Below are 26,077 nucleotides of genomic sequence, written 5' to 3' on the forward strand. Positions count from 1 at the left end.
TGAATGAATGTGGCAGTGTTCCAATAAAATTTTATTCACAAAAAGTCAGCCAAACTATGGGCTATAGTTTGCCAACCCTTAATGTAGGTTATACATCACTAGAAGTAGCATAAAATGGGATGAAGAATAATTTAATATTTTTATAGGAAAGAAATATATGTGACATTTTCAAGATCTTTATTGACTCTTAAAAAAAAACACAACAAAAAACCACCAAACTTAAATAGCACACACAAATCTTACCTGGTTAGGTATCCTCAGTGGGGGCCTTGGACCTCCAGGGTACCGAGGTGACATAAAAGGCTATTGAAGTAAAACAAACAAATAAACAAAACAAAAAAACAATGTAAAATACAGATCTGAAAATAAACTGCTTTAAAGAATTTTCGAGTTATACAAAACATAAATCAAATTTACTTATGTGGCTGATTTCAGTAAAATAAAAGCTTTTAAGAAAAATTACCATCCTATTTTTTATTTTGTAGAATATCTGGAAAAATTTCCAAAGAAATCATTAAAAAATCGAAGATGACTAAAGTAACTGTAGCAAAAAAATTTTTTAATGCTATCTAATTGGCAAAAAGTAAGACTAAGAAATTTAGGCAATTGAATCTTAGTCAAGACTTCAGGAAGAGGATCACTGGCTACATTTTTATACAAACTGGATTCTGAATTACTCAATTCAGTTATCATTTTCCTCTAATAATTTTGACTGAATTACCCAATTCGGTTATAATTTTCCTCTAATAATTTTAAAGTTGCCAAATTTCTTCATCTTTTCTTTTGTAGCTCCATTTAAAATGGTAAAGAAATTTCTTTTCCAAGGGACATTTGTGGTTAGGAGAGCTTTGGCTTTCTTTCATTAAGGGTTTTTTATAATTCAAAATCGATTATAAATTTTAAAATTGAAATTGCTTTGCATATTTTGAGCCTAGCAGACTATGAGGTGTGTACTTTTTTTAATAACCATTTTTTATTGAAGTATAGTTAATTAACAATGTTGCATTAGTTTTAGGTGTACAGCAAAGTGATTCCATTATATATATATACATATACACACACAGACAAATATATACATATAAATATAGACACATATATATATTCTTTTTCATATTATTTTCCATGATAGGTTATTACAAGATATTAAATATAGTTCCCTGTGCTATACAGCAAGTCCTGGTTGTTTATCTATTTTATATGTAGTAGTATGTATATGTTATGAGGTGTGTACTTTTAACAGAAGAAAAAAATGGCCTTATATTAAAACTCAAGTCAATTTATCTTGTTAGATGAATCAGAGGCTGCTAAGATGTACTGATTCTGTCAGTCCCGAAACTGTCTGAAAAATATGCTAAAAGTATCATTTCAGTGATTGTCCAATGATGAGTGGAAGGAGAATATTTTTGATCACTCAGATTTGGGCACAGTTTTTTTTTTAAGTTTATTCCTAAAATTATTCAAAATTCCATTTTTATAGAAAAATATAATTTTGTTTAATTATAATACATAATTACATGTAATATAAGCAAATTATCAACTCTAAAGGGTTGAATATTAAGTAAAATATTAAGAATGAATTAATATAAATTAAGAATCAATTTACCAAAGGATTGGGCAAGCCAAATCTATAGTACTTTACATAATTAAATTCCACATTTATAATGAATTTTCTAAAAATATTTTTAGAAATTAGGCCTGCAGTTCTAGGGCTATTTTAAACGCAGCAGCTGAAAAATAAAATTCTAGCAAATTTATGTGGTATAGACTTTTCTATAATATCTTTTGGAGGGTCTGACAAACCAACAAGAAGAACTTTAGAATTAAGCAGTTTGAGTTTTTACTTACTGTGTTGTTATATGTTAACATATTCCTAGGAGATCATTTTAAATGGACAGAAACAGTAGATTATTCAGGTAATAGTGTCACCTCCAGCTGATAAAACTTAAGTGGATTTTCCAGTTTAAACATTTAAAAAATGTTTAGTTTTCACATATTTGATTAAAGTTGACTCTCATCATTTCTGAAGCTCTACTCTAAATTGGATTAATTAGTTAACTATACTGTCAACTGGAAGCTCATCCCAATATTCACACTCCCTCTGCTACTTTTCTAACCACCTAATTTCATTTATGAAACTGTCTTATAAATTCTGGACTCACTTAAAAAATTTAATAATTAAATATCATGTCATTGATTTTGGAATGGTTGCCTTTCTTTCACGAAGTGATGTTTTATGACATAGTCACTAAGCCCAAGTACAATATCAATTTAAGGTTTGAGACATGGAGAAATAAAAATAGGTTACTAATAATTCCTGTCTATAATAAAATCACTTCAAAATGGAATACAAGGTAGAAATTGTTAAAACACTACTAAATACTGATAACCTTGAAATGTACCTTATTTGAAACAGAGCATTTGAGATTTGTATGTTCCTCTGAATGTAAAATAATATTATAGTATTAACATAAATGGACTATTTGAAAAGAGAAAATTTTTCTCTGATCAATGGCATTGTGAATAAATGTATTTTAACAGGACTGTTGTACTCTCCTATCTGACCATGAGGCCCCATCAAGGGATTACTAAGAGGGAGAGGCAGTGCATGTGGTAGTTGTGAACCTGTAGTCCCCTATGGAATAAGATTGCCAGAGAGAAAAGAGTCTCTTTTTAATTTATTTCCTCTTGTATGCCCTCCTCCAGAAGTTCAAATTTTTTTTAGCCAAAAAAAAAAGAAAGAAAGAAAACCACTTCCATTTTTCAATCTATAGCTATACAATTAAAGCAAAAAATAACAAAAATCTAGTTAGTTTAGATAAAAAACTAATACTTTCCCCTAAAATATAAACATTATTATGGTTAAAGCATTTTAATATCAAATTAGTGCTGTTATAAGCTCTTAATATTCAGATTGATTCTTAAGATATCTGGTTAACCACCTAGGTCCTCAACTGCCTACTTGTTGAGGTACAGACACAGCAACAGAACCCAAAAGAGTTTTCATGTTAGCAACTGAGAATATTCTACTAATATTCTGTATTTCACTATTCAGAAGTCAATTTGCTTTCAAATATAATTTAAGGTATTAAAACAAGTTTAAATTCTATTATGGTAAAATGCTAATCTAAGAGATTACCTACTGATATTATAAAGTATACCTACTGATATTATAAAGTACATCTATCGACAGACCTTCAGTACTCTCTGCGTTGATAACCTGGGAAGAACAGGTTCCTCAAAAGAGCCCTTAGCTATGAAAGTATGCTTACTCTTAATATTTGGGGAAAATTTTTTAATAGTTTGGGCATCAAAATATGTGCTTGAGGGTGTCAGAATGATGAATCAATATTTTAAATGGAAAAAGCCTTCCCCTTGAAAAATGGGCTAAAAAGTTATTTATAATGTGTATGGAAAACATTTGACTGGGAGTCAAAGGCCTGGATTCTAGTTTTTGCACCACCACTAATTAGCAGAGGGACCCTAAATTAAAAACCTTTCAGGGCTTTAGTTTTCCCAACCTTAAAATGAGAGAGTTGGACAAGATGATCTCAGAAGTCTCTTGGGAAATAATAATTTAAAATCCCCATGATACTGAATGTCAATATTATGACATAGTATGAGTGTGTTTCGTGTTTGGTAATTGCAATCATTGTCGCTTTTGTTGTGGTCATCCATTTACAATGCTTGGTGTCAGTTTATTTATCTCTTGCAAAAATAAAATACACTGTGTGTGTGAGTGGAAAAAAAAAAATTAATGCTAGTAGAATAGGTAGTTTAACTCTTCAAATCAAGATATACAATTTCCAGTTACTTGGAATATTTTTACTTCTTAATTTTTAATATTTCATAAAAGGCCTTTTAAAATATAGTTTATACTAATTTGTATTATTTCCTAATTTTGAATCTGCATCCACATAGTGGTCAGTTGGTATAATAAAGAATAATACTTGATTCTTTAAAAAAAAAAAAATAAAACTCCCATGATTCCATGTTAATTATTTCCAGCAAGTATAAAGATTAGCATACTGTAAATAGCTATAAATATTTGAAGTGTGTGTGGGTGATATCAGTCTATGCTCCTAAGGCACAAGCTATCTTTATCAAGGAGCTAGAGAAGCTTATTCCCATGCTTTCCAGAGAAAAAGAAAAACCTAGGTAAAGAAAAAAAATACTCCAACAAACAATGATGCCCTTTGTTCAGATCAAAGGCCAATAGAGAGAATAAAAAAGCTGCACTTATTGATTAAAAGGTATGCTAGAGATTTGTTCATTCAACAAATATTTATTAAACACACACAAAGGCACTGTTCTAGATGGTGGGACATATCAGTGAACAAAGCAGATGAAGATCACTGCCCTCTGCTTAGGATTTTTCAAGGTTCACAGTCTTGTAATTAATAGGAGAAAAAATGTTCTGGAAAAACTATTTTCTACAGTCCACTAATCTGGAAGAAATAAAACGTTCTCTTCACCAAATGGCAAATATCATTGAAAACCCAAAGAAAATAATATTTCAATCTGGTGGCTTCCCTCAGAAGTCATATTACATCATCCCTACTTGACAGAACATGTAGTGTTATGAATGACTAAAAATCAAGGCTAGGCTTTTAAAAAAGTTCTCCAAATTAGGCAAAACTCGTGGACAAAGGTTCTTTATAATACACAAGATAAACTGAGTAGCACAGTTAGTACCCTGACATATGGAAATACATTTATAGGCATAAATTCTCATTTCTACATGTTTCAGTTATCTACTTAGAATGAATGGGATAAACCAAAGTGCAAGCAATAAAAATGTATACAAAGCCAGAAAATCAATAAATATTTGATGACTAAATGAAAGGAAAAAAACTCTAATAGAAATATAAACTAAATGTCCAGCCCATTTCCTCCAAGTAGTCTTTTAGAGAAAAAAATCACACCCATTTAGAATCATAATTTATTTCAGAATGAACATCATTCAGTCTTAAAGGATTATTATTTTCCATTATATCAAGAATTATTCATGAAATATTAAGCTTCTGCTTTCCTAAAAGAGATTTTCCTTTATTCTTTGCCATTTCTGCTAGTGGAAAGTAGTAGTCTGCCTCTTCTTATTTCATCTTCATAAACTGTTAGTGCTTTATCTCAATTCTCTAAGATTTAGAAGGAACAAGTTCTTTCTCATCTCTCCTTCTCCAAAGATCCCAGACCCCACAAATGGAATTATTTTATAAATAATTTACCCATTCTGAAATTACAGGTGATAAGAACCATTTAAAGCCCTAACTTCTTTTCACATATATATATATTATCAAACTGTACATCTTAAATGACACATTGCTCAAATGTTAACTTTACTAATATTTTCTAACATTTTAATTAGTTTCCAGAAAGCATAAATATGATTTATCAATGCCACAATTTTTCTTGAGATAACTCAGTATTCTCCTTTCTATGCCAAGTAAACATCTACTAATCCTCCAGGGGCTGGAATGTCACTTCCTCTTTAAGGAATCTCTATAGGCTCCTTTCCCTCCATTTCCTAAGCACTTTGTTCACACTATTCTCATAGAGGATTCAGCACACTGCAGTGTAATGTGTGCCTTGATATGAAGGGAACCCACTTCAGAGGAAAGGACATGAAACCAGATCAGAGCAAGTACCTTAATGCCATGGTAATCAATCCATAAAATAAAACTGATATTTCTAAGAATCCTTAAAATTGATGGTAGCAGTGTATAAATCACCCTATATCTTATTTTAAATATTTCAACATGGCTTTAGAAACTCTTTAAATCTTGGTCTTTAAGAGCAGGTTGATAATAAAGAAAATTTAAAATCACTAAAAAGTAAAATCTTCTTTAAAATGCCAATTTTATACTTAAGCATTTTCTATATACTACATTTTATTTTATGAGCACAATTTAGAACAAATCAATGATGAAAAGAATAATACTAAGTTCTTTAGAATGAACAAATGTAACATTTAGGACAGTTTACAATTCTGAAAATTTAGAAGTCTGAGATATGTTCTACAATTTAAAGTAACTGAACTTTTTCGAGTACAAAACTATTCATGTGAAATTTGCTTCTATTTTTGAAAAAATAGTAGTTTTTAAATGACATAGAAATACACAATTACCAAGTTTGAGAAAACATGAACTTACAATCTAAAAAATAAATACACACTTAAAAAAATGACTTCACAAAACTACTCAAGTAAAGTTTTACAAGTTCTGTATTGTACAATTATAATAAAATCTGACTTATAGAATTTTATTCCAATATACCTTTTTGACACATTTTACAGCAAAAAGTTTTTAGAGTTAACTAGGTCAACCTCCTTATTTTATGTAAAAGAAAACCAAAGACCAAATTCCTTAACTGCCACTTTAGTTTTCTTAGAGCTATGTAACATCCGACTATAGTAATAACTTTAAAGAATAAAGGCAGGTACACATACTTCATTCTTATGACTAACTGACCATAAATAAATTGCCTGACTTGGCATTTCCTCCTAGGCACCCCCAGCAACCTTGCAACCATTCACTTAATGTAGAATTCTTTACCTTTGTTACCACTCAACCATGAAAAGCTGAAAAGACAGTAGTATTTCAGGTAATCAAGTTAATTTGCACATAAAGCACTAATTAGCATGTGCTCTTATTCACCAGATGAAAAGAAATTCAACAACTGAAATATAAAATCAATTTAGTAAGCTCTATCTCTCTCTTCTTGAATATTTTTGGTAGAGTTTTGATAATATATGTTGTCTTTAGTTCATTTATTTTTGTTTTTAAGTCAAATACTGGAAGGGAATAGAAGATGGGTTAGGAATGGTGCTACATGGATGTGGTATTATTAGAAGAGTATTATCATTGTAATCAAGCTGCTCATGATAATGTGACAACTTGTAATGAGGTTCAGGAGGAAGGGAAGGAAGCAGTTAGCACATTCTAAGAGAGAATGTACAGAGTCACATTCAATAAATACTTGGCTGTTTCCATAGCTGGGTCATTGATTGAGTGAGTGAACAACATTGATGGAAGACTCTAAAAACCAGCAGAAGGTGTAATAAAGTTTGGTTCTCTTGTATAAAATCTCACCTGGCCAATTTATGTGTCTTGTTAAAAATAGGTAGTATCTATTGATATTGCAAAGGGTAAGGCACAGTACTGGCATAGTGTATCTGGTTGTCTAATGAGAAAATGCTTGTATGTATAGAGGGGAAAATTCAGCTTGCTTATATAGGATAAATTATGTCTTCTAGAGCAGCGGTCTCCAACCTTTTTGGCACCAGGGACCAGTTTCGTGGAAGACAATTTTTCCACAGACTGGGGGGTGGGGGGAGTTGGAGGGGTAGAGGGATGGTTTCGGGATGATTCAAGTGCATTACATTTACTGTGCACTTTATTTCTATTATTATTACATTGTAATATATAATGAAATAATTATACAACTCACCATAATGCAGAATCAGTGGGAGCCCTGAGCTTGTTTTCACTTGCCACTCACTGATGGGGTTTTGATATGAGTCTGCAAGCAATTGATTTATTATGGTCTCTGTGCAGTCAAACCTCTCTGCTAATGATAATCAGTATTTGCAGCCACTCCCCTGCACTAGCATCACCACCTCAGCTCCACCTCAGATCATCAGGCATTAGATTCTCATAAGGAGCATGCAACCTAGATCACTTGCATGTGCAGTTCACAGTAGGGTTCACACTCCTATGAGAATCTAATGCCACTGCTGATCTGACAGGGGGCGGAGCTCAGGTGGTAATGAGAGCGATGGGGAGCGGCTGTAAATACAGATGAAGCTTCGCTCGCTCACCTGCTGCTCACCTCCTGCTGTGCGGCCCAGTTCCCTGGGGGTTGGGGACCCCTGTTCTAGAGGACATAATAAAAGTAGGTAAAGAACAAAGTGTTGGAGATCCCAAGATGATACTGAGTTATAATTACAATATCTACATCAACAACATATAAGAGAATTTATGATTTAGATGACTAAGAAGGTCTTGTACTCTCTCCTACTGCTTTCAGGTTTCTCTATTTCTGGGCATCAGGGTTGAAAATAGTGATTCTTAGGCAGTTTTACAAAGTAACAGTATTTAATAACCACTTTTTGGTATAGAAGTATGTCAGGTTAATTTATGTATGATTTGGAGGAAAAAAAAGTATGATAACTTCCTAATTTTTTTCTAAAGCAGAGGCCAGCCATGAGAACTGCCACTAATTCCATATAGCAGGGCATTTCAACTGTTTGTCTAATATAGTGCCAGGTGTACACATGAGACCCTGGTCTTCTTAGATTTAAATACATTCAAAGAGCTATAACCCTCAGGTCTCCGAAACATGTTTTAGCTTACATATTTTCTTTCCATTAAGAAGAGGCTCAGCATTTGAGTAATATCATATTGTCTTTACCATATAACCATCTTTAGTCTAAAAATCTGTAAGAAAAAATGGTTATTTGCTATAAAGTAATTTGCTTCCATCAACATTTAGGCAAAAACACAAGACACAAAGTGATACACAGCTAGGAAAAATATGGGTTTATCTTTAGTAATTATATTAATTACATAAAGATCAAATATCTACCTTTCTTGATCCTGTGCAGATATGACTTTAGACAGATATAATCTTTCTTCTGATATTTTTCACATACTGTTTTAGGCAGACACAGGGAATAATACACAATTCTGTGTCATAAAAATTATTACAGAATCTTTCAAGGGAAAAACTTCTCTTGAACATAATTTTTTTAAAATGATAAATATGGAAGATTATAATTATTTATAGTCCTGTAAAGGTAATAAAAATATGTTCACTATGAGATTTTACCCCAAGCATAAACATTCTTTTAAAAATTAAACATTACTTTTAATTCATTCTGGATCCATTTTTTTAGTTAGTCCAATTCTCTTTACATGATTCTCCTATATAGATTTCTATTCTCTATTTTGCTATTCAAAATCTCACTTAGAAGTAAATCTTTTTTTCCTTAATTGTGATAAGAGTTGAAGTCATATGGCTGTCAATTATAAATAATATTGAGAATATTATTTTGAAAAAAGCATCACAAAAAGTGTTGTGACTTGTACATTCATTTCTGCCATCGTTCATATAGTAAGACTGTTCACATTTTTTTATTTTTATGATTCCATGAGATGCTTCATAAGTTTTCTGTAGAAAAGTAATGAAGCATAAATTATACATCAAATGAATTTCGTTAAAGTTACTTTACAATTCATATATCTTAATTTGTTCAGTTTCTTTTCTGTTTTTCAGGAAAATCTCCATCAGACATTACTGACACCCCAGTGATAAGACACTCTTGATTAACACATTTTAATTCCAACTAGTATTAAACTAATTTAGCTCACAAAATGACATACTTGTGCTGGCAATTCTGCTGATAAGCATAAATATGTAGTTTATCTTCCATACATCTTAGATATTCTATCATCAACAACACTTAATTAAAATAACGCATATCAAATACCTGTAAAGTATGAACAGATCAGGTTTCCTAGATGTTGTTTTGGCAAGGCTAATCCAATTCAGCACAGAGTTATAAGCAGGTTGATTCTTCTGATATGGATTTAGGCTAAGCATTAAAATTGCTCATTTCTATTATGGGCCTTTGCAAAAAGATGAGACTATTTCTCAAGTCTTCATTACCATCTATCAGATACTGGCTTGTGGCAATGGACTTGTGGATTGTGAAGGGGAACTATGCTGCCTTCTGGTCTAATCAACTACAGAAGTTTGAATAACATTCTATGAAAAACTTTAATGATTTGTTTTAGATCAATTTATATTCACAAATACACACAGACCCTTTTATTTTTTTTTTTTTTGGTGTCTGTGGGACACGTAGCTGGAGTCCTGTGTAAGTTGAATCTCGCTCTGTGCTGCCTCCCATCCCTGACTAAAGTCACAAGGACAGATCAACCCACATTACAAGTAACCCACTATGGGTATGAAAATCAATATGTGAGGTTTATAACTGAGGAAAAGTATTGGGCTAACTCAATAAAAAAAGAAGCAAAAACAGTAATTTTTTAAAACGACTCAATTTTTCATTGAAGAATGCAAAAACATTCCCCTCTTCCCCAACCTTTTCCCTATTTTATATTCTTGCTTCCACATAAACTTGGTCTAGATGAGAGGGTGGGAGACCAGCACTTTAATTTACCTAAATGTACCATTAGGTTAAAAAAAAAAAAAGCTACTTTGTTCTGGTACCCTTCTGGTATCTTGATATGCTAGGTAAGTTTCTACTGATAAAGCAGTAGTCTTTTCAAATTCACAAGCAGCGATAACATTTGTTAAAGAAACCTGCCTATGGGCTCGGTCTCTGATACAAGTGGCAGATTATATATATTTTTACTTTCTTTAAAATGAAATGTTACACTTCATATTCACTTGGTTACTTACCTGCAAAAATGAAGTCTAAAGTTACTCAACTCATGTCTGAACTGTATAGAGTAATCTTTTCTACTGAACAGATTTTAACAGAAATTATTAATGCCCCAGAAAGTCTGTTTTGAAACTAGAGCTTACTAATTTGACTAATGCTAAAAAGTATAAAAATAAGCAAGATGAGAGAATTCAAATTGCACAAAGTGAAGTTATTTCTCCATCTCCAATTAAGATGCATTTTGAACCACGTGTCTTAAATAGGTACAGAATAAATGTACAGAATAAAACTAAGACAAATTTGAGTAGAGAAAATATTACTGATGTCAAAGGTATTTGTAATGTCAGATTATTTATAGAATATAAAAATGACAGAAAACAGGTAGTAGTCACATTTGCAGGCATCCTTAGTAAGTAACTCTATTTTACCCTTTCTTGATAAGCATCCTACTGTGTACAAAGAATATCCGATTACGCTATTCCTTCGCATTATGTCTTAAACTCAAGATTATACCTGATTGTTGGGTATAATAGATGGCACCTGGCAATTGCCTATACTCTCTGTCTACAGGTGCCAGCAGAGCAGTTTTCTTTGTCCCTCGGCAGGAATGAACAGTTTATGATAGCCAACACTTCACTCCCAGCAGCATTTCTTTGACCTCCCCAGCTTCTCTCTCCAGCTACTGCCTCATCTTCATTTTCCCTTTACAGCAAAACTCTCTGAAACTCTCTGAAAGAGTTGGACACACTCGTCTGCAATTTCTCTCTTCCTACTTTATCCTGAATTTACTTTTATGCAGCTGTCACCCCATCACTCCATGGAAACGGGCCTTATCAAAGTCACCAGTGACCACCTCGTTGGGTCCAATGGTCAGTTGTCAGTCCTCAAGTAATTTGAACTATCAGCAGCATTTGACACAGCTATCATTCCTCACTTCCCTGAGTTTTTCTTCTTGGCTTCCAGGCTCCCACATTGCCTGGTTTTCTTCCTAACTCATGTGCTCCTCCTTCCCATTCTTCTTGCTGGTTCCTCCTCATCTTCCTGCCTTCTTAAAAACAGAACCCTGGGATCCTTGAGCTTCTCGTCTCTCTCTCTACTCATTACCTGGGTGATGTCATCCAGGCTCACAGCTTTCAATATTAGCCATATGCTAATAACTCCCAAATGCCTCTAGCCCAAGCCTCAAGCATAAAACTCCAGATCTGATACCGCGCTCCCTACTCGACATCTCTTGAATATCTAATAGCCATCTTAATCTTAACAAGTTTAAACTTAAGCTTCTGATTGTCCCCTCATACCTCTTCTTGCAGTTTTACCTATATAACACGGGTAAATGTCAGCTCCATTCTTTCAGCTGAACAGACCAAAAGACTTGCAGTCACCCTTGATTTGTCTTTTCCTCTCACAACACATACCCAAACCATCGCCAGAATCTGTTGGCTCTAACTTCAAAATATATCTAGAATCCAGTCACTTCTCACCACTGTTACCAGCCTTGTTTGAGCCATAATATTCTCTTGTAAAGTTTTGCAGTGACATCCAAATTGGTCTCCCTGCTTCCACCTTTCCCTCCTATAGATGAATCTCAACATAAGAGCCAGAAAGACCCTGATAAAACCCTCCACTCAGAACAAAACCCCAAATCCCTACAGTGACCTACAAAATTCTACTTGATGTGGCTTTCTACTGCCTACGACTTTATATCTAATTGCTCTCCCCAGCCGACACTCCACTATAGTTACTCAGGCATTCCCTTTGTCCCTGGAAAAAGCTGGTCATGCACTGAACTCAAGGGCTTTATACTTGCTTGTCCCTCAGCCTAGAACACTTCCTTCAGACACCAGATGCTTGTTCCCTCACTTCCTTCAAGTCTTTACTTAAATGGCATCTTCTTGATGAGTCCTTCTGTGGCCACCCCATCCAGAACTTCCTCAACACTGCCTATTTTCCTTTTCTGCTTCATTTTTCTCTCTAGTCCTTATCACAATCTAACATATCATATATTTAAAAATAATTATTTATTTTGTTTACTGACTGTCTCCCATAGTGGATTCTACGTTGGATGTGGGTAAGGATTTCTGTTTAGCTTGTTTACTGCAGTAACTCTAGCACGGAGTGGTGGGAGGGGGCCATAAATATTTGTTGCTGAATGTCATCAGCAATATGAGCCAGTGCTTCTCAAAGTTTAGCTTGTAAGACTCATCTGTTAAAAATAAAAAACAAACAACAGAAACCAAAGGATTTCCAGTGCCATTGCCCCACCACCAAGAATCCTGATATACTAGGAGGCAGGTGACCCCAGGACTCTTGACGATAGTACAAGAATACACTTGGAGAAACACTGTTCTTGGTCTTTACCCTTTGGATTTCTTACAGGCCATCTAGTGGTGACCATATTCATAAAGAATAGGAGTGGGTAAATTATGGCTCATGGCTAAATGTGGTCCACCACTTGTTTTTGTAAATAATGTTTTACTGGAATAGCCATGCTCTTTAGTGTACACAGTGTCTATGGCTGTCTTTATACTACAACAGAGTTGAGTAGCGTGACCTCAAAGCCTTCAAATCCTAAAATATTTACTATCTGGCTTTTTACAGAAAAAGTTTGTTGACCTCTGATATAGATAGAAGATAAATTATTCTAGACCACCACTTAGTGATAAGCTATTTTTTATTATATATATATATATATATTTTTTAATGGTGTTTTCTTTCCTCTTTTGGCTGCATGGCGTGGCATGTTCATCTCCTACCAGGGATTGAACCCATGCTTAACCACTGGACCACCAAGGAAGTCTGATAAGCTATTTTTCAAAAAGCTGAAGGTATCCTTATGTATACTTATCTATCCGACAAATCTAGCCGACCTATACCGGGAATTTGCAATATATTTAATATTTGATTTATATTTAATAATCCATTCCTTACCTTTAATTCCCCAAAGAATGGTGCCCATTTTTGTTTCTGTAACCAACGTTAAACAAAAAACTAAGATTGTGTTATAAACTGCCTTTGGATATTTGCTATACATTTTTTTGTTTCCCAAGGACATATAATAAAAATAGAGGCGTTCTGGGAAGACTTTTCAAAAATAAGATATTGGTCTAGGATGGCCAAGTTAACTTTTTCATAAATACCCATTTTGATAAATAAACATCAAAAGTAAGGTTTCTAACAGGAAACTATTTCATTGCATTCTAACTGAAAAACCCAAGTAAAGAGTCTAAACCCCTGACACCCCCTTCCTTGTTTGTTGTCCATCTAGTCACCGCTATAGGGTCTTCTGTTGTTTGAAACTGCGATTTAAAAAAAAAAACTTAGTTACTCAAGCTGAGCAGTTTTAATTTGTTCTAATAGTTGAGGCCAGAAAAACTATTACCACAACTGCAGGAAAGCATTATCAAAGCCAGCAGCTGTCAGGCACCTTGATTTTTTTAGGCTGCTTTTATCTTTATACTAGAGAAAGACTTGTTCTGTTCTCAATATTCAGAATCTTTGTTCTTTAAAGATTCAAAATTACATTTTTAAGAAAATTAAACTTCAGTTTTATTTCTTGAACTCTGACAAATAAGCAACCTTCCCCACCTCTACTCTCCAAATCCTGGTGTATTTAATTCTGAGAAATACTATTTTTAATGTGTGAATTTTAAACTATATATATTGATAATGTCAAATGTTATAGTTCAGTAAGTCAATTCAACTTGAGATATTCAGTATTCCACTTATTCAAATTAATAAATGATGTACTTACTAATCTTTTGGTTTGTTATCTGAGGTCAAAGATGATATCTACAACTTCTGGGGAGAAGGAAAAGGAGTTTCTCCTGGTTTAGAGTATTTCCTAAGACTAACTTCTGAAACAGCCATGATCAGGAGGGATAAGAGGAAAGGCAAACCATTGGGAGAGAAGACAATTTAAAGATTAATAACAGAAGGAAACTGAGGAGTGGAGACTATTTAACTACTATATGTATAAATAATAGGGTAAAACAGGTGCTACTGATAATAAAAGGTGGTTTTGTGAAAGTCTGAATAGGAAGAAGAGTATGCTTAGTTATGAAGGTATCTTCAAAATGTAGGACTTATGTCCAAAAATAAATCAAATAAATACCTACCTCCAGAAACATTTAACCAGGGCTTGTAAAAACATTTCTTCTTGTCTTTTTCCTTTTCAGTTTCAAGTGTTAGATTAAATAATTGTTTTTCTCCTTTTTGATTCTCTTTCTTTTAAAATATCAAGAATATTATATTACCCTGAGCTTTGTTTTTGTCTTTGGTGCTTTATGAATGTCATTTATATTGAGTTTTTCTAGTCAATAAGTGTCCCATGGAGAAAAGGGGAGACTTCTTTGTATTTTTGTTGTTGTTGTTCTTATTACATTATTACTATGTCAAAGCATTAGGTCAGCTTGCTACAGTGCAGTCTTGCTAAAAATAGAACCTTTGGAAAATATACCCAAACAAGTAGAGACATCGGCAAACCACCACTAGATGGCAAAGCCGCTTTACCATTGCTAACATTCTGCGTGTAGAAAGAATGTGACTTAGGAACCTGCTGCAACATATTTTCCACCATATCAGAGTTTTGATCAATTCGGATTTTAAAATATGGATGGCCACTGTAGTCTGAAACTAAATTACTTGGTATACTTTATCTGCAACAAGTATTTATAATCTTATTCATGTCAAAGCCTAACATTTACAATCCATCATCAATGTATTATTAGTTTTCAACAGTTCTCAGTAAAGAAGACAGATCCAGTGACTAAGAATACAGCAAATGTATTAAGATAAAAATCAAAACACAATACATGGTAAAAATGAACAAAAGGCTCTACAGAATTCAAAATTAAATATTTACAAGTATATCCCACATTAGTTATATACGCAAAGATATCTACATTAGACCTATTAAAAAGATTACATTGTGTTTTTATATATTATAGATGTGCTTGATTAGAGTGATAAAAACAAGATATGGTTTTCTTAAAAGTTTTCTTGTGGTAAAGAGCAGAAAGAAGGAAAAAATAAAGTATTTTTTTCACTCCCCTCAGATTTTTTTTGGTTGGAATAAGAAATGCCCATTTCTTTAATGTAGTTTAAGTTATATTAAATTCACAAGAGAAGATTTCTTACTACTCAAATCTAGAAAATTATAAAGCAACAGAGTTAATAGTCTATTTTTTAAAAAAACACAAATGAATGAGAGCTTTGTTTTGTAAGTGCATTTTACTAAACTGTTTTGATTATTATACATAAGTGTGAAGAAAATCTAACTGGTTCAAGGATTAATGCTGCCTATTCGATAAAACTACAGGAATCAAATTTTGCCTGACTTTTAGTAAGAATGCTATGAGAATGAATATACAGCAGGTTGATGCTTTTAATGCATAATTTGAATTTCTTAGCATACAATGAAACTTTTGAATAATACTCTAGCATAGGGACAGGAGAGTCAGAGTACAGACCTAGTTCTGAGGACCTATTAGGTGTATTCACACCACACCACAGTAACTGTATTTTCTTCCACCAAAACTGCCAAACTCTAGTTAGATCAAAGGCCACTTCTACTATCTTCCCACTGACCCCAGTAGCAACACTCCTCAATTTAAGAAAGTTGCTCTAAAGTCATTCACCAGTTCCATGGTAGGTCACTTTGAGAATTTAGAGGGTTTCTTATACAAATTACTCCTTTGATAAAAGACTCCAAGTAAATAAATGTGCCTTACTTCAAATGGCTTTATTTTACTAAACTGACACCTTTTGCGTGTCCAACTATTCCCCTTGATTTTACTTAATTTGATCTCCTACTCAACAATAGAAGCACTCCCATTTCAATTAAAAAAGGTCAAGGTTTAAGTCTGAACCATGTTGATATCTGTCACAAATAGATGTGACAGATATCAACATGGTTGATAGATGCTAATCTAGAGACCGTCTTCCAGGATGGACTTATTAAATGTATGGGGTATTAATCGTAACTATTTATTTTGGAGTTTGAGTTAATTGCTATTATTCAAATGCAGTTGTTATGAATTCACAAATTTAGAGTTTGTAATAATTCCACTTGGTAATATATTTAAGTCTATACTTATAATGGAAAAGAGGGGGCTTGTTCTGCAGTGTAAACAGGGATAAAACGAGAATGTTTGTCTATTTAGGAGAATGTTTTCAATGTACTTCTTATGGTAGGATCACACAGTTAGAACTCAGAACTGTTGAAGCTGGTGAAGCTTTATGTGTTAATTAAAATTCTTCTTGCTTTACTTTCCTTTATTCATTAAATTCTAATAGGCTCAATCTTTTCCTGGTCTAGTCCCATCCAGCCATCCCCAAATAAGCTTTGCATTTCCTCACTAAGAATGGGGATTCAAAACTATTTTCATACTCTGGATAATTCTTGGACATCACTATCTCTATGGAACTGGATTAGAAACTGGTGTTTGGACTTGAATTATGATTGTCATGGTGCTATTTCTACTTATAGAAGGTAGCTGCTCTTCATTAACAACAAGCATTGTGGTCAGAATCATGCTGAAGGATAGGAAACCGATAGTGATATTTAGGAAACATTTGAGTACCCTGATCCCATCATGATAGGTACCAAAGGTAATATACTATTTCTTTTTTAAAAGTTTGATGACTTGAGCTTTCCAATATTTCAGAGAGGCATTTCTAGGGAGACTGGCCATACTTAAGCCTACTGAATAGGGGAAACGAGTATTTAAAAGATTAGCTGGAATGGTCTCCCTGGATAAAAAGGAATGATATTTATCATGCTCAAACATATCTAAAACTTTTTCTACCCGCTATCTTTCCTAACTTAGGTTAAGACATGAAAATTTTCCAGGGGCCTTAAGTAGGAACCTCAGAGTCATCCTTGATTCCTCCAACTCTTTCCCTTCTACCCCTAACTTGGTTAATCAACTAAGGCCTATCAAACATACTATGCATAGCTTCTTCCTCCCCAGTCCTGCTGCCACTGTTCTTAAGTGGGTCCACAGAGTCTCTTTCTTGAGCTACTGTCACAGCCAACCAGCTGACAGTCTGCACCAGTCTCTTTAATGGGTTCTGTTGTTTTTGCTCTTCTTTCAAGGGTCAGTGTTTTTGGAGTCCAGGTGTATACCCCTTTACTCTCTCGTTCTGTACTTTCTCCCTGGACAATCGTTCTACGCCTGTGGATTCAGGTCCTTGATATGATGACAATCCTGCAATTTTTATCTCTAGCCTAGATCACTGTCTTAGGCTTCAAACCTGTATGTTCATCAGCCTAAGGGATACCTCTAATTGGAGGTCCCACAGGAATCTCTTCATCTGTCCTACCTCAAACCTACTCCTCATTTTGTGGTCCCTATCATCAAATCTCACCTGGATTACTGTAATAGCCTCCTAAATAGCCTCCCTACTTTCAAACCTGTCCCTCTGCAATCCACGCTACACCCTATAACTGGAGTGATTTTTCTATAAATGCAAATATGAACATGCCTCTTTCCTGCTTAAAGTCCTTCAATAGCTTATTACTGCCCTTAAGATCAAGTTCAAACTCAAATAACCTACAAGGCTCCTCAAGGTTACCCTGGAGCCTCATCACCAGTCATTCTCCCTTTAGCTAATTAAGCTCTGTTTTTTTTGGAATTATTTGGTCTCTCTCCTTTCTTGTCTGGGTCTTCATAAATTTTTTTCCCTCTTCCTGGAATATTCTTTCCATATCTCTCTGCTTCCTTTGCCTAATTCATCTTTAGATGCCAATTTGGATTTTATTTACTGTTTTTTTTTTCCCCCAACTTTCTGGTTATTAGCATAGTCTCAATTGGAATTCATGCCTGTTATTTTCTCTTTTTATTTTTTTAAAAATTTATTTTATTTATTTATTTTTGGCTGCATTGGATCTTCGCTGCTGTGCACGGGCTTTCTCTATTTGCAGCAAGCCAGGGCTACTCTTCCTTGCATTGCGCGGGATTCTCATTGCGGTGGCTTCTCTTGTTGAGGAGCACAGGCTCTAGGTGCGCAGGCTCAGCAGTTGTGGCACGTGGGCTCAGTAGTTGTGGCTCGTGGGCTCTGGAGCATAGGCTCAGTAGTTGTGGTGCACGGGCTTCGTTGCTCCATGGCACGTGGGTTCTTCCCGGACCAGGGATTGAACCCGTGTCCCCTGCATTGGCAGGCAGATTCTTAACCACTGCGCCACCAGGGAAGCCCTATTTACTGTTTTGACAATATTTTTCTGACAATGACTCTCCCAAGATTGGGTTTGGTGGCCTTCTGATGTGCTCTAAAAACACACACTACTCATTTAATATAGCCATTTTCTTTCTAAATTCTAATTGCCTTCTCTCTCTCTCTCATTCACCACAGTGTAAGTTTTTCAACGGCAGGGATTCTGTATACAACTATATCATAGGTGCCTAACAAAGCCTAAATCTACTCTATAGCTTGAATTCAGGTCACTGCCCTTCTTAAAGATGTCTGACAGTTCCTACATGCCTACTGAATAAAGACTCAAGTTCTTAACATGGCATATAAGGCCCTTCTCAATATGCTACAGCTTATCTTCCTATTTCATTTCCAGGAATTCCTGCCTGCCCTCCCCTCTACTTTCCATTCATATTACCCTGAACACCTCTGCACAGGTCATTCTGATGCTTCCACACTTTTGCTTATACTTTTCCCACTTTCTGGAATATCATTCCTCTGCTTGATTTCTTGGAAAACTTTTTCCAAACCACTCTTAGCTCCAGTTCAGGCAGACTTAATAGCTCTCTCTTCTAGGTCAACACAGACCTTTACTCTGTTACAGCACAAATCTTGCTGTATTACAGTTATTTATTTTTAATAATGACTCGCTGGCTAGACAGTGAGCTTCAGGAAGGTACATATTATACACACTCGTTTTTAGATGCCTACCACAGTGCCTGGCATCTAGTAGTAGTCAAGTGTTTATCTAATTGGATTAAAACAGAAGTTAATTCTGTTTCAACTACTCTTACCAAGACTCAGGCAGAAGGCAGGTAAGGGGAGAATGGTTCATTCTACAAAATGTAAAAATGAAAATGTATAGGTTTATACGTCTTTGCTTAACCCTAGGAAGAATTTGGCTTCCTTCCCAGCCCACTGCCTCTTTTTTAAAGTGCCACTTAGAGAGCTTCTACTAGCTCTTGTAAGTAAATGAACTCTTCTGATTTACTCCCTAACTCCAATCTATCCTTAGTAAGAGAAATAAGAGCATGAGGAAAAAATATAAAATGAGCTAGAAATATTTTATGAGTAATGATCAACTATGAACTTTAAAAGGTAAAGTCAATGGCAGAAGTTCAGAAAGCCTTGCCTTGAATCCCAGTCCTGTGACTTTCTGACTTTGTGCAAACTGCTTATCATGCTTTGGTTTTTTCATCTGTGCAATGGTAATGATGATAATACTTACTTTACCCCTAGGTTATTGTGAGGATTAAGAGTTTATACACATGAAATATTTAGAACAAAGCATGGCATACAGTAAGCAGTTACTAAGTGTTAGCTATTATTATTATTATCTTAAACAGTGATTGTTTAATTAATAACCAAGAGTTATAATATGTTCCTAGATTTTAAGAAAGGGGCCTCAAGACAGAATGTGAGCTCTAAGACTTTTGAATATTAATATAGAGTAGCCTGACAAATAGCATATCCTAAAGGACTTTACATTTCAGACTTAGTACTAGGTTCTAATTATGACTTTTTTATTAAATTGCTGTACTGTGGAAAATTACTTATAATTTTATTTCTCCATTTTCACATTTATAAAGTACTTTGATCTACACTGAAATGATGGTATGCATTAATTAACAAATGATTATCAAGGACTTTGAAAATATAAAACACTAAAGTGACAAATTAGTTTATAAGTACTTGATGTAATTCATTAACAATATGGCATATAACATTAATTCCTGTAGTGCCTTCCAACTGCAGTTCTTAACTCCTAAATTCTTCCTAATTTTCTCAAAGGGTGTTATAAAATTAACTATGGAGTTAAAAAAAAGTAAACTTCAGAATCTATGTAGCTTTGGGTTAAAAAACTGTCAGATTTAAATGTGGATGCCATAAAATTGAAAAGTGATGTAATTCTAAAATCATTATCATCTTTTGCTAAAATAAATGCGCTTGTTGCAAATTTAAAATACTAACATATGTATTTTAAAATCTGATTTTATAAATGTTATATAATGATATTGATAAAAATTCCAGTTTAAAAGCCACAAAGATGATTCTCAAAATATTTTGTTATAGCCTATAATTTTGATAAATGAATAGGTTATAACTTAGCCATAATGTGAAAGTACAGCCAAATCTTGATTATCTTTAGTCTGTGGAGATATGGATGGCTTGGATAGTTAAAATCCATATATCATTCCAAAACCTCATCCATTAGCCTTTTCTCCCACCAAATCTTCACCACAGTTAGCTTAGCTAATTGCATTTCAGCTACCTTTCTTTCTTACTTGCACAGTGAAATGGTAAAATGTACGAATAAAAATTTGACAATAAAGAAAATATTGGAAGGAAGGGCTAATCTACATACAAGATAACCGGTCTCGGAATAATCAAGAGTTGGCTGCACAGCATTATGTTTACCTTAAGGATTAAAATAGCCTCATTCTCCTTCATATATTTCAATAAAATCGAACAGGAGTTCCTATGCCTTAACATTCCTAGTCAGAGTTTCTCTGAGTACCTGAAAGAACCCTGGTGGTACAGGACCTACTGGCATGCCATCTCCTGGGGGAATGTTTCCTAGCACTGGACTGGGAGCTGCTGCAGCACTCTGCAAAGAATAAAGGAGAAACAAACCTATATCATTACAGAGCAGGCACAGAACAGAAGACTGATGATAACAGACTGTAGGGAGGGAAGCTTTTCATTCCTGGGAACAAATACTGGTAATTTCCCCCACTCCAGAGGTAAACTAAGATGTAGCAGTTAGTTTAGGATATGACTAAGTTATTTGGTTTAAACAGGTCTCTTTAAACTTTTTGAAATCACAGAACTTTAATAAGATAGTATATCTGAGTAAAATATAAAAGGCAAATAAAATGATAAAGTGATAGAAGTTTTAAGTAAATGCTTCATTTTAAGGCACAGGCTTCTGAAATGGCAACATCAACAACAAATAGATAAATATTTAAGTAACAAGTTTGAAAATGGTGGTTGTAGGAGCTGGAAAAAAGAACTCTGTTTAGATTATGCTTTTCTCTGTCATAAATAAATATAATTACTTCTCTGTCTATAGGTGGCAACACGCACATTATTCACTTTCTGATATACTATAATTAGTAGCCAAAATATAATTGATAGCAAAAAACAGGGTGGTGAGGATGAAAAAGTAATTAGGAGATTGAATAAGAGAAAGGAATTAGATTTGGAGAGATTAGTCTCAGATAAACAGATTATGAAAAAATCAGATTGAAAAATTCAAAGTCTACTTTACTTGCAAATTATTTCATGGAATCCTACAGCTTCATGAAATAGGAATATGAAAAACTTTGGGATAGGCTCTTTGTAATCAAGTCAAGGTTTTAGATTTAACTCTTACATAGAGCAGTAATACATACAACTATTCTACAACCATGGATTTCATCCCTCAATCTCATTAGACACATTACAAATACTAAGAACAGCCAAGAAGGGAGCAGAAATATGCTGAAGACAGATAAGTATGAATTCAACAGTTCTGTTATGAAAAGAACTCAAAACAAATCCTGGATCTAGTGTATTTGTTGTACTTTTCTCACTTGTAGATCAGTTTATTCATTCATGAATTAATATTCCATTAGAAGATGTAATATCTCAGTATATTTGTAGCATATATTTCCCAACATATAAATTGATAAAAATACTAAAACATGTTTATTCTATAGTACTGGAAGTTATTATCACTGAAAGCCAATGATTTTAGTATTTCCTGAGGAAACCTAGATTTAAATGTGGTTATCTAAAATGTTGGTTACCTATGAATGCCAACATTCTAAACTTCTGATAAAGCATAGAAGTATAAAAGGAGAAATAATATTTCTTAGATACTAAGATGAAACATCAATCTATCATCCCATTTTAAGCAAAAACATGCAATTTCATTCAGTGTACATTAATTGAATACCTACCATTTGTCAGATAGCTCTATTTTGCGTTATAATATCAACACTGACGCTTTTAAAAAATGAAAGGCAAATTGTTTTTCATTTTAATTAAACTTGCATAAAATTTTAATACACAATGTTAGAGTAAGAGAAAAACTTACCACCAAACATTTATCTTCTTTTAGTTTAAATATATATGGTTACAGGCAGATCCAAGAAGAAAGATTTGATCTACATCCTTTGACAGTCAATTATTTTAATGGGGAAGTTACTCTTAGTACTGAAAGCTAGACATAGGATGTTACTATTGTTCTAATTAATTGCAGAATAGAAACTTGTTTTTGCAATAAAAAAGATGTAAAAAGAGACAAGTTTGTAAAACACACTCACCTATGCTTTTATAGAAATGTATACTACAATGTTGAGCAGGTTTACAAAAACAAAACAGAATTCAGTGAATTGCTGCACCTCCTTAGTGTTGTTCAAAGATGCTATTTCTCCTGCAATTCTTGTTGCCTGGCAAGTATATTAAAAAAGCTTTTGCCTATCTAAAGGGAAAAAAATGTTTGTTTGCATCTAAACTAAAGTTTAACAAGTAAAGGTGTTGGGTCATCATTGGCTCCTTTATTTTTTCTCTTTTCGGGGGGACTACATTGTTTAACGGTATATAATACACTAGCTTTTTTGTTCTAAGTTCTTCATTGTATATGTTTCCTAAGGATTTTTTTTTCAGCTGTTATTTAAAAGTGAAACAAAATAAATGATACAGATGAAGATTTAAGCAAGTTAAATCTTTGAGATGCCTTCTGAATTTTCATTTTATGACTTCAAAATTATTTAATAAATTCAATATATCAAAATCAAAATATATCTTGCCAAGGATTCTTTTACAAGCTCTACAACACAGCAGTTAACACAACAGACAAAAAAAATCCTTGCCCTTTTGAAGTTAGCATTCTAGTGAAGGGGGGAAAGAAAGCCCAATAAGTGCTATGGAGAAAAAGAAAGAGCAGGAAATACAGTTCCCAGTAAAGTGGGTAGGAATTATAATTTTAAATAGAATAGTCAGGAAGGAATGAATCAACCAAACAAATGAATGGATCAAGTTATGGTGACTGATTTAAATATGTCTCTTACTCTGTTGTTGAGATTGCCTTCTACATTTTAAAGATGTCTCACATTTTTATAGTTTGCACCTATTCCCTCACAGTGGCACAAAAATTTTATAGAAATTTTTTCTTGCATAATAATCATACTTTGGCCATAACAATACAGGTGTCTTGAAAATAAAGAGTTTTATAGCTACATAATTTCTAGTATAGAGCATGATGCTTTAGTTTTCTGGTGTAATAGCAATTTCTAGGCTTGGCCTAAGGACACAAATTGAAGTGAACAGAATACTAGTAATTATCCAATTTATTTACCCAATACAAAGCACTGGTATAGAGCACTGCAGTCCAAACTTCACTTTGTGGATCACATTTTTGATCTAAAGTATCCATCCATTCTTCTGTGATTTATTGACAAGGGATAACTCCCTCCTTTATTGTACTGTGTGGACTGAAGCTTAGAGTACCATTTGGTACACCATGCTGATCAGTAACAAATACTAGTCTGATAATAAACACTGAAGAGCTACACTAAATGGTACTCTAAGTTTTGTAAAAGAGTATATTTCTCAAACTGCCTAACTTGCTCATTTATATACAGTAGCAATAATAAATAATACATGCTTTGAAATTGTAGGCTAAATAAGAATCAAGTTTTGGGGATTAGAGCTTAATGTAGACGGGAGAAGTACCACATTTCTTGGGTTTCATTGCTGGAATTTCTGAGACTTGTCTCAAGTTTACTTCCAACTCATGAGACAAATTTATCTCATGACTTGAGGATCCACAGAAAGTTGTTGTTGTCTCAAACTCATAAAGTATGTATAATATTATTCTGGGGGTTTGTGACTGAATTAAAAAAGGAGAGCAAATAATTTAATTATACTAAGAACTACTACAAAGCATTAGTTTCGCTGGATTTGTGTGAATTCCCATTAGAATACCATGGAAAATCCTTTATATATAATATATCCACAATTATTTAGGGTTGACTTTTTATATTCTCTCTCTTGTAAAAAAGAAAGACATATAAATAATATGGCTTTAAAATACTTCTTCTAACTAAACTGAATACATAAGACTTTGGAGCAATGTAAAAATATTAATTATCATTAAAAGTATTTTTCCTTTTTACTAGTTTACTTTGTATGCTTTTAACATATACTTTCACATATGTATTTTCTAACTGCTCTTAAATCATTTACTTTGTCATGTGACTTGAATTTCAAGGTTTTTTGGAAGTGAAAATTTTAATTTTTAAAATATTTTCCCAAATCACTAATATAATTTTTACCTGCTTTTTATAAATACAATATATTAAATTTGGTGTTTTCAAATGAACTAAATTATGGAACAATTATTTGCTTTTCCAGGGATATATTAAAATGAACTTTATAAAGAGTCACCACGAAATATTTCTTCATGTTGCTATATATTTATCTTTGTTTAAGTCTACTCTCTTGGAGTTTCTGTTTTTATATCTTTCTACCTATAAGAAGGCACAAATCAATCTGTGCCCCTTCCTCTCTGTATTATTTATTTTCCCTTGCATATATGTCCAGCACCATTTCCCATTTTGCCCCTTCTCTTAAATGCTATTATATAATTGAATTTTAATAATAATTTTTATTCTCTAATTCCCTATTTCTGAATTTAAAGAACAGGGATGTATACTGTTATTTTATATTTTCCCTTCTTAAATAAAAATATGAAATAAAAGCTAGAAGAGTTCTTATTTTGACCTTAGTTATTATCACTAGTGGCCTCTGGTAGAAAAAAAAAGTTGTATATACTTCTGTAAGGAGGTTTCAAAACAATAGGCATAAAATAAAATTTTGCTTAAAAATAAAATTAAGATGCAATTGATTATAACATAATTAGCATTTATCAAGATTCTACACATTAAATAACTAACAGTTTTAGTTACTAAGGATGGTACAGAACCAGCTGCCTAACTATACACTGGGGAATCAAGATATAAAGTCTACATTTGGTGGAAAAGGAAAAAATACTTTAAGCATATGTAAAATTGTGAAGGTAATAACAGAGGAACTAAAATAGCGATATACTTATTAGAAATTGGAAGGAGGATTAAAGGTAAGAGTAGGTAGGAAGAGACCAGGCAGAGAATTATTTGTCTTTACTATTAACACACTTATACTATTTTTAAGTCAGATATAAGTATTGTTTGAGAAACATTTAAAATGGTCATACAGTAGACTCCCTTATCTGTGGAGATAGATTCCAAGACCTCTAATGGATGCCTGAACTGTGATAGTACTGAACTCTATATATATTGTTTCTTCCTATACATACATAACTATGATAAAGTTTAATTTATAAATTAGGCACAGTAAGAGATTAACAACAATAACTAATAATAAAATAGAACGATTATAACAATATACTGTGATAAAAGTTATGTGAATGTGGTCTCTCTCCTTAATCAA

The 26,077-nt window shown here is 33.4% G+C and overlaps 1 protein-coding gene across 19 annotated transcripts in view; it reads right to left on the reverse strand.

Moving 5' to 3' along the window:
- Positions 1 to 26,077, reverse strand: part of SSBP2 (single stranded DNA binding protein 2) — a 329,776-nt gene that overhangs the window by 104,466 nt on the left and 199,233 nt on the right. For 15 of the 19 annotated variants that reach the window (XM_082378344.1, XM_082378340.1, XM_082378345.1 and 12 more), the window contains 2 exons: positions 21,117 to 21,206; positions 244 to 303 (listed from right to left, as the gene is read on the reverse strand). In XM_082378344.1, the coding sequence (XP_082234470.1) occupies positions 244 to 303; positions 21,117 to 21,206 (150 nt within the window). Of the gene's footprint in view, positions 1 to 243; positions 304 to 2,557; positions 2,633 to 21,116; positions 21,207 to 26,077 lie in introns of all 19 variants that reach the window. The other 4 variants (XM_082378330.1, XM_082378331.1, XM_082378328.1 and 1 more) reach the window with 2 other exon arrangements.

Source organism: Balaenoptera borealis (genome assembly GCF_965194805.1).
Source record: "Balaenoptera borealis genome assembly, chromosome: 2".
In the NCBI taxonomy this organism is placed as follows: domain Eukaryota; kingdom Metazoa; phylum Chordata; class Mammalia; order Artiodactyla; family Balaenopteridae; genus Balaenoptera; species Balaenoptera borealis.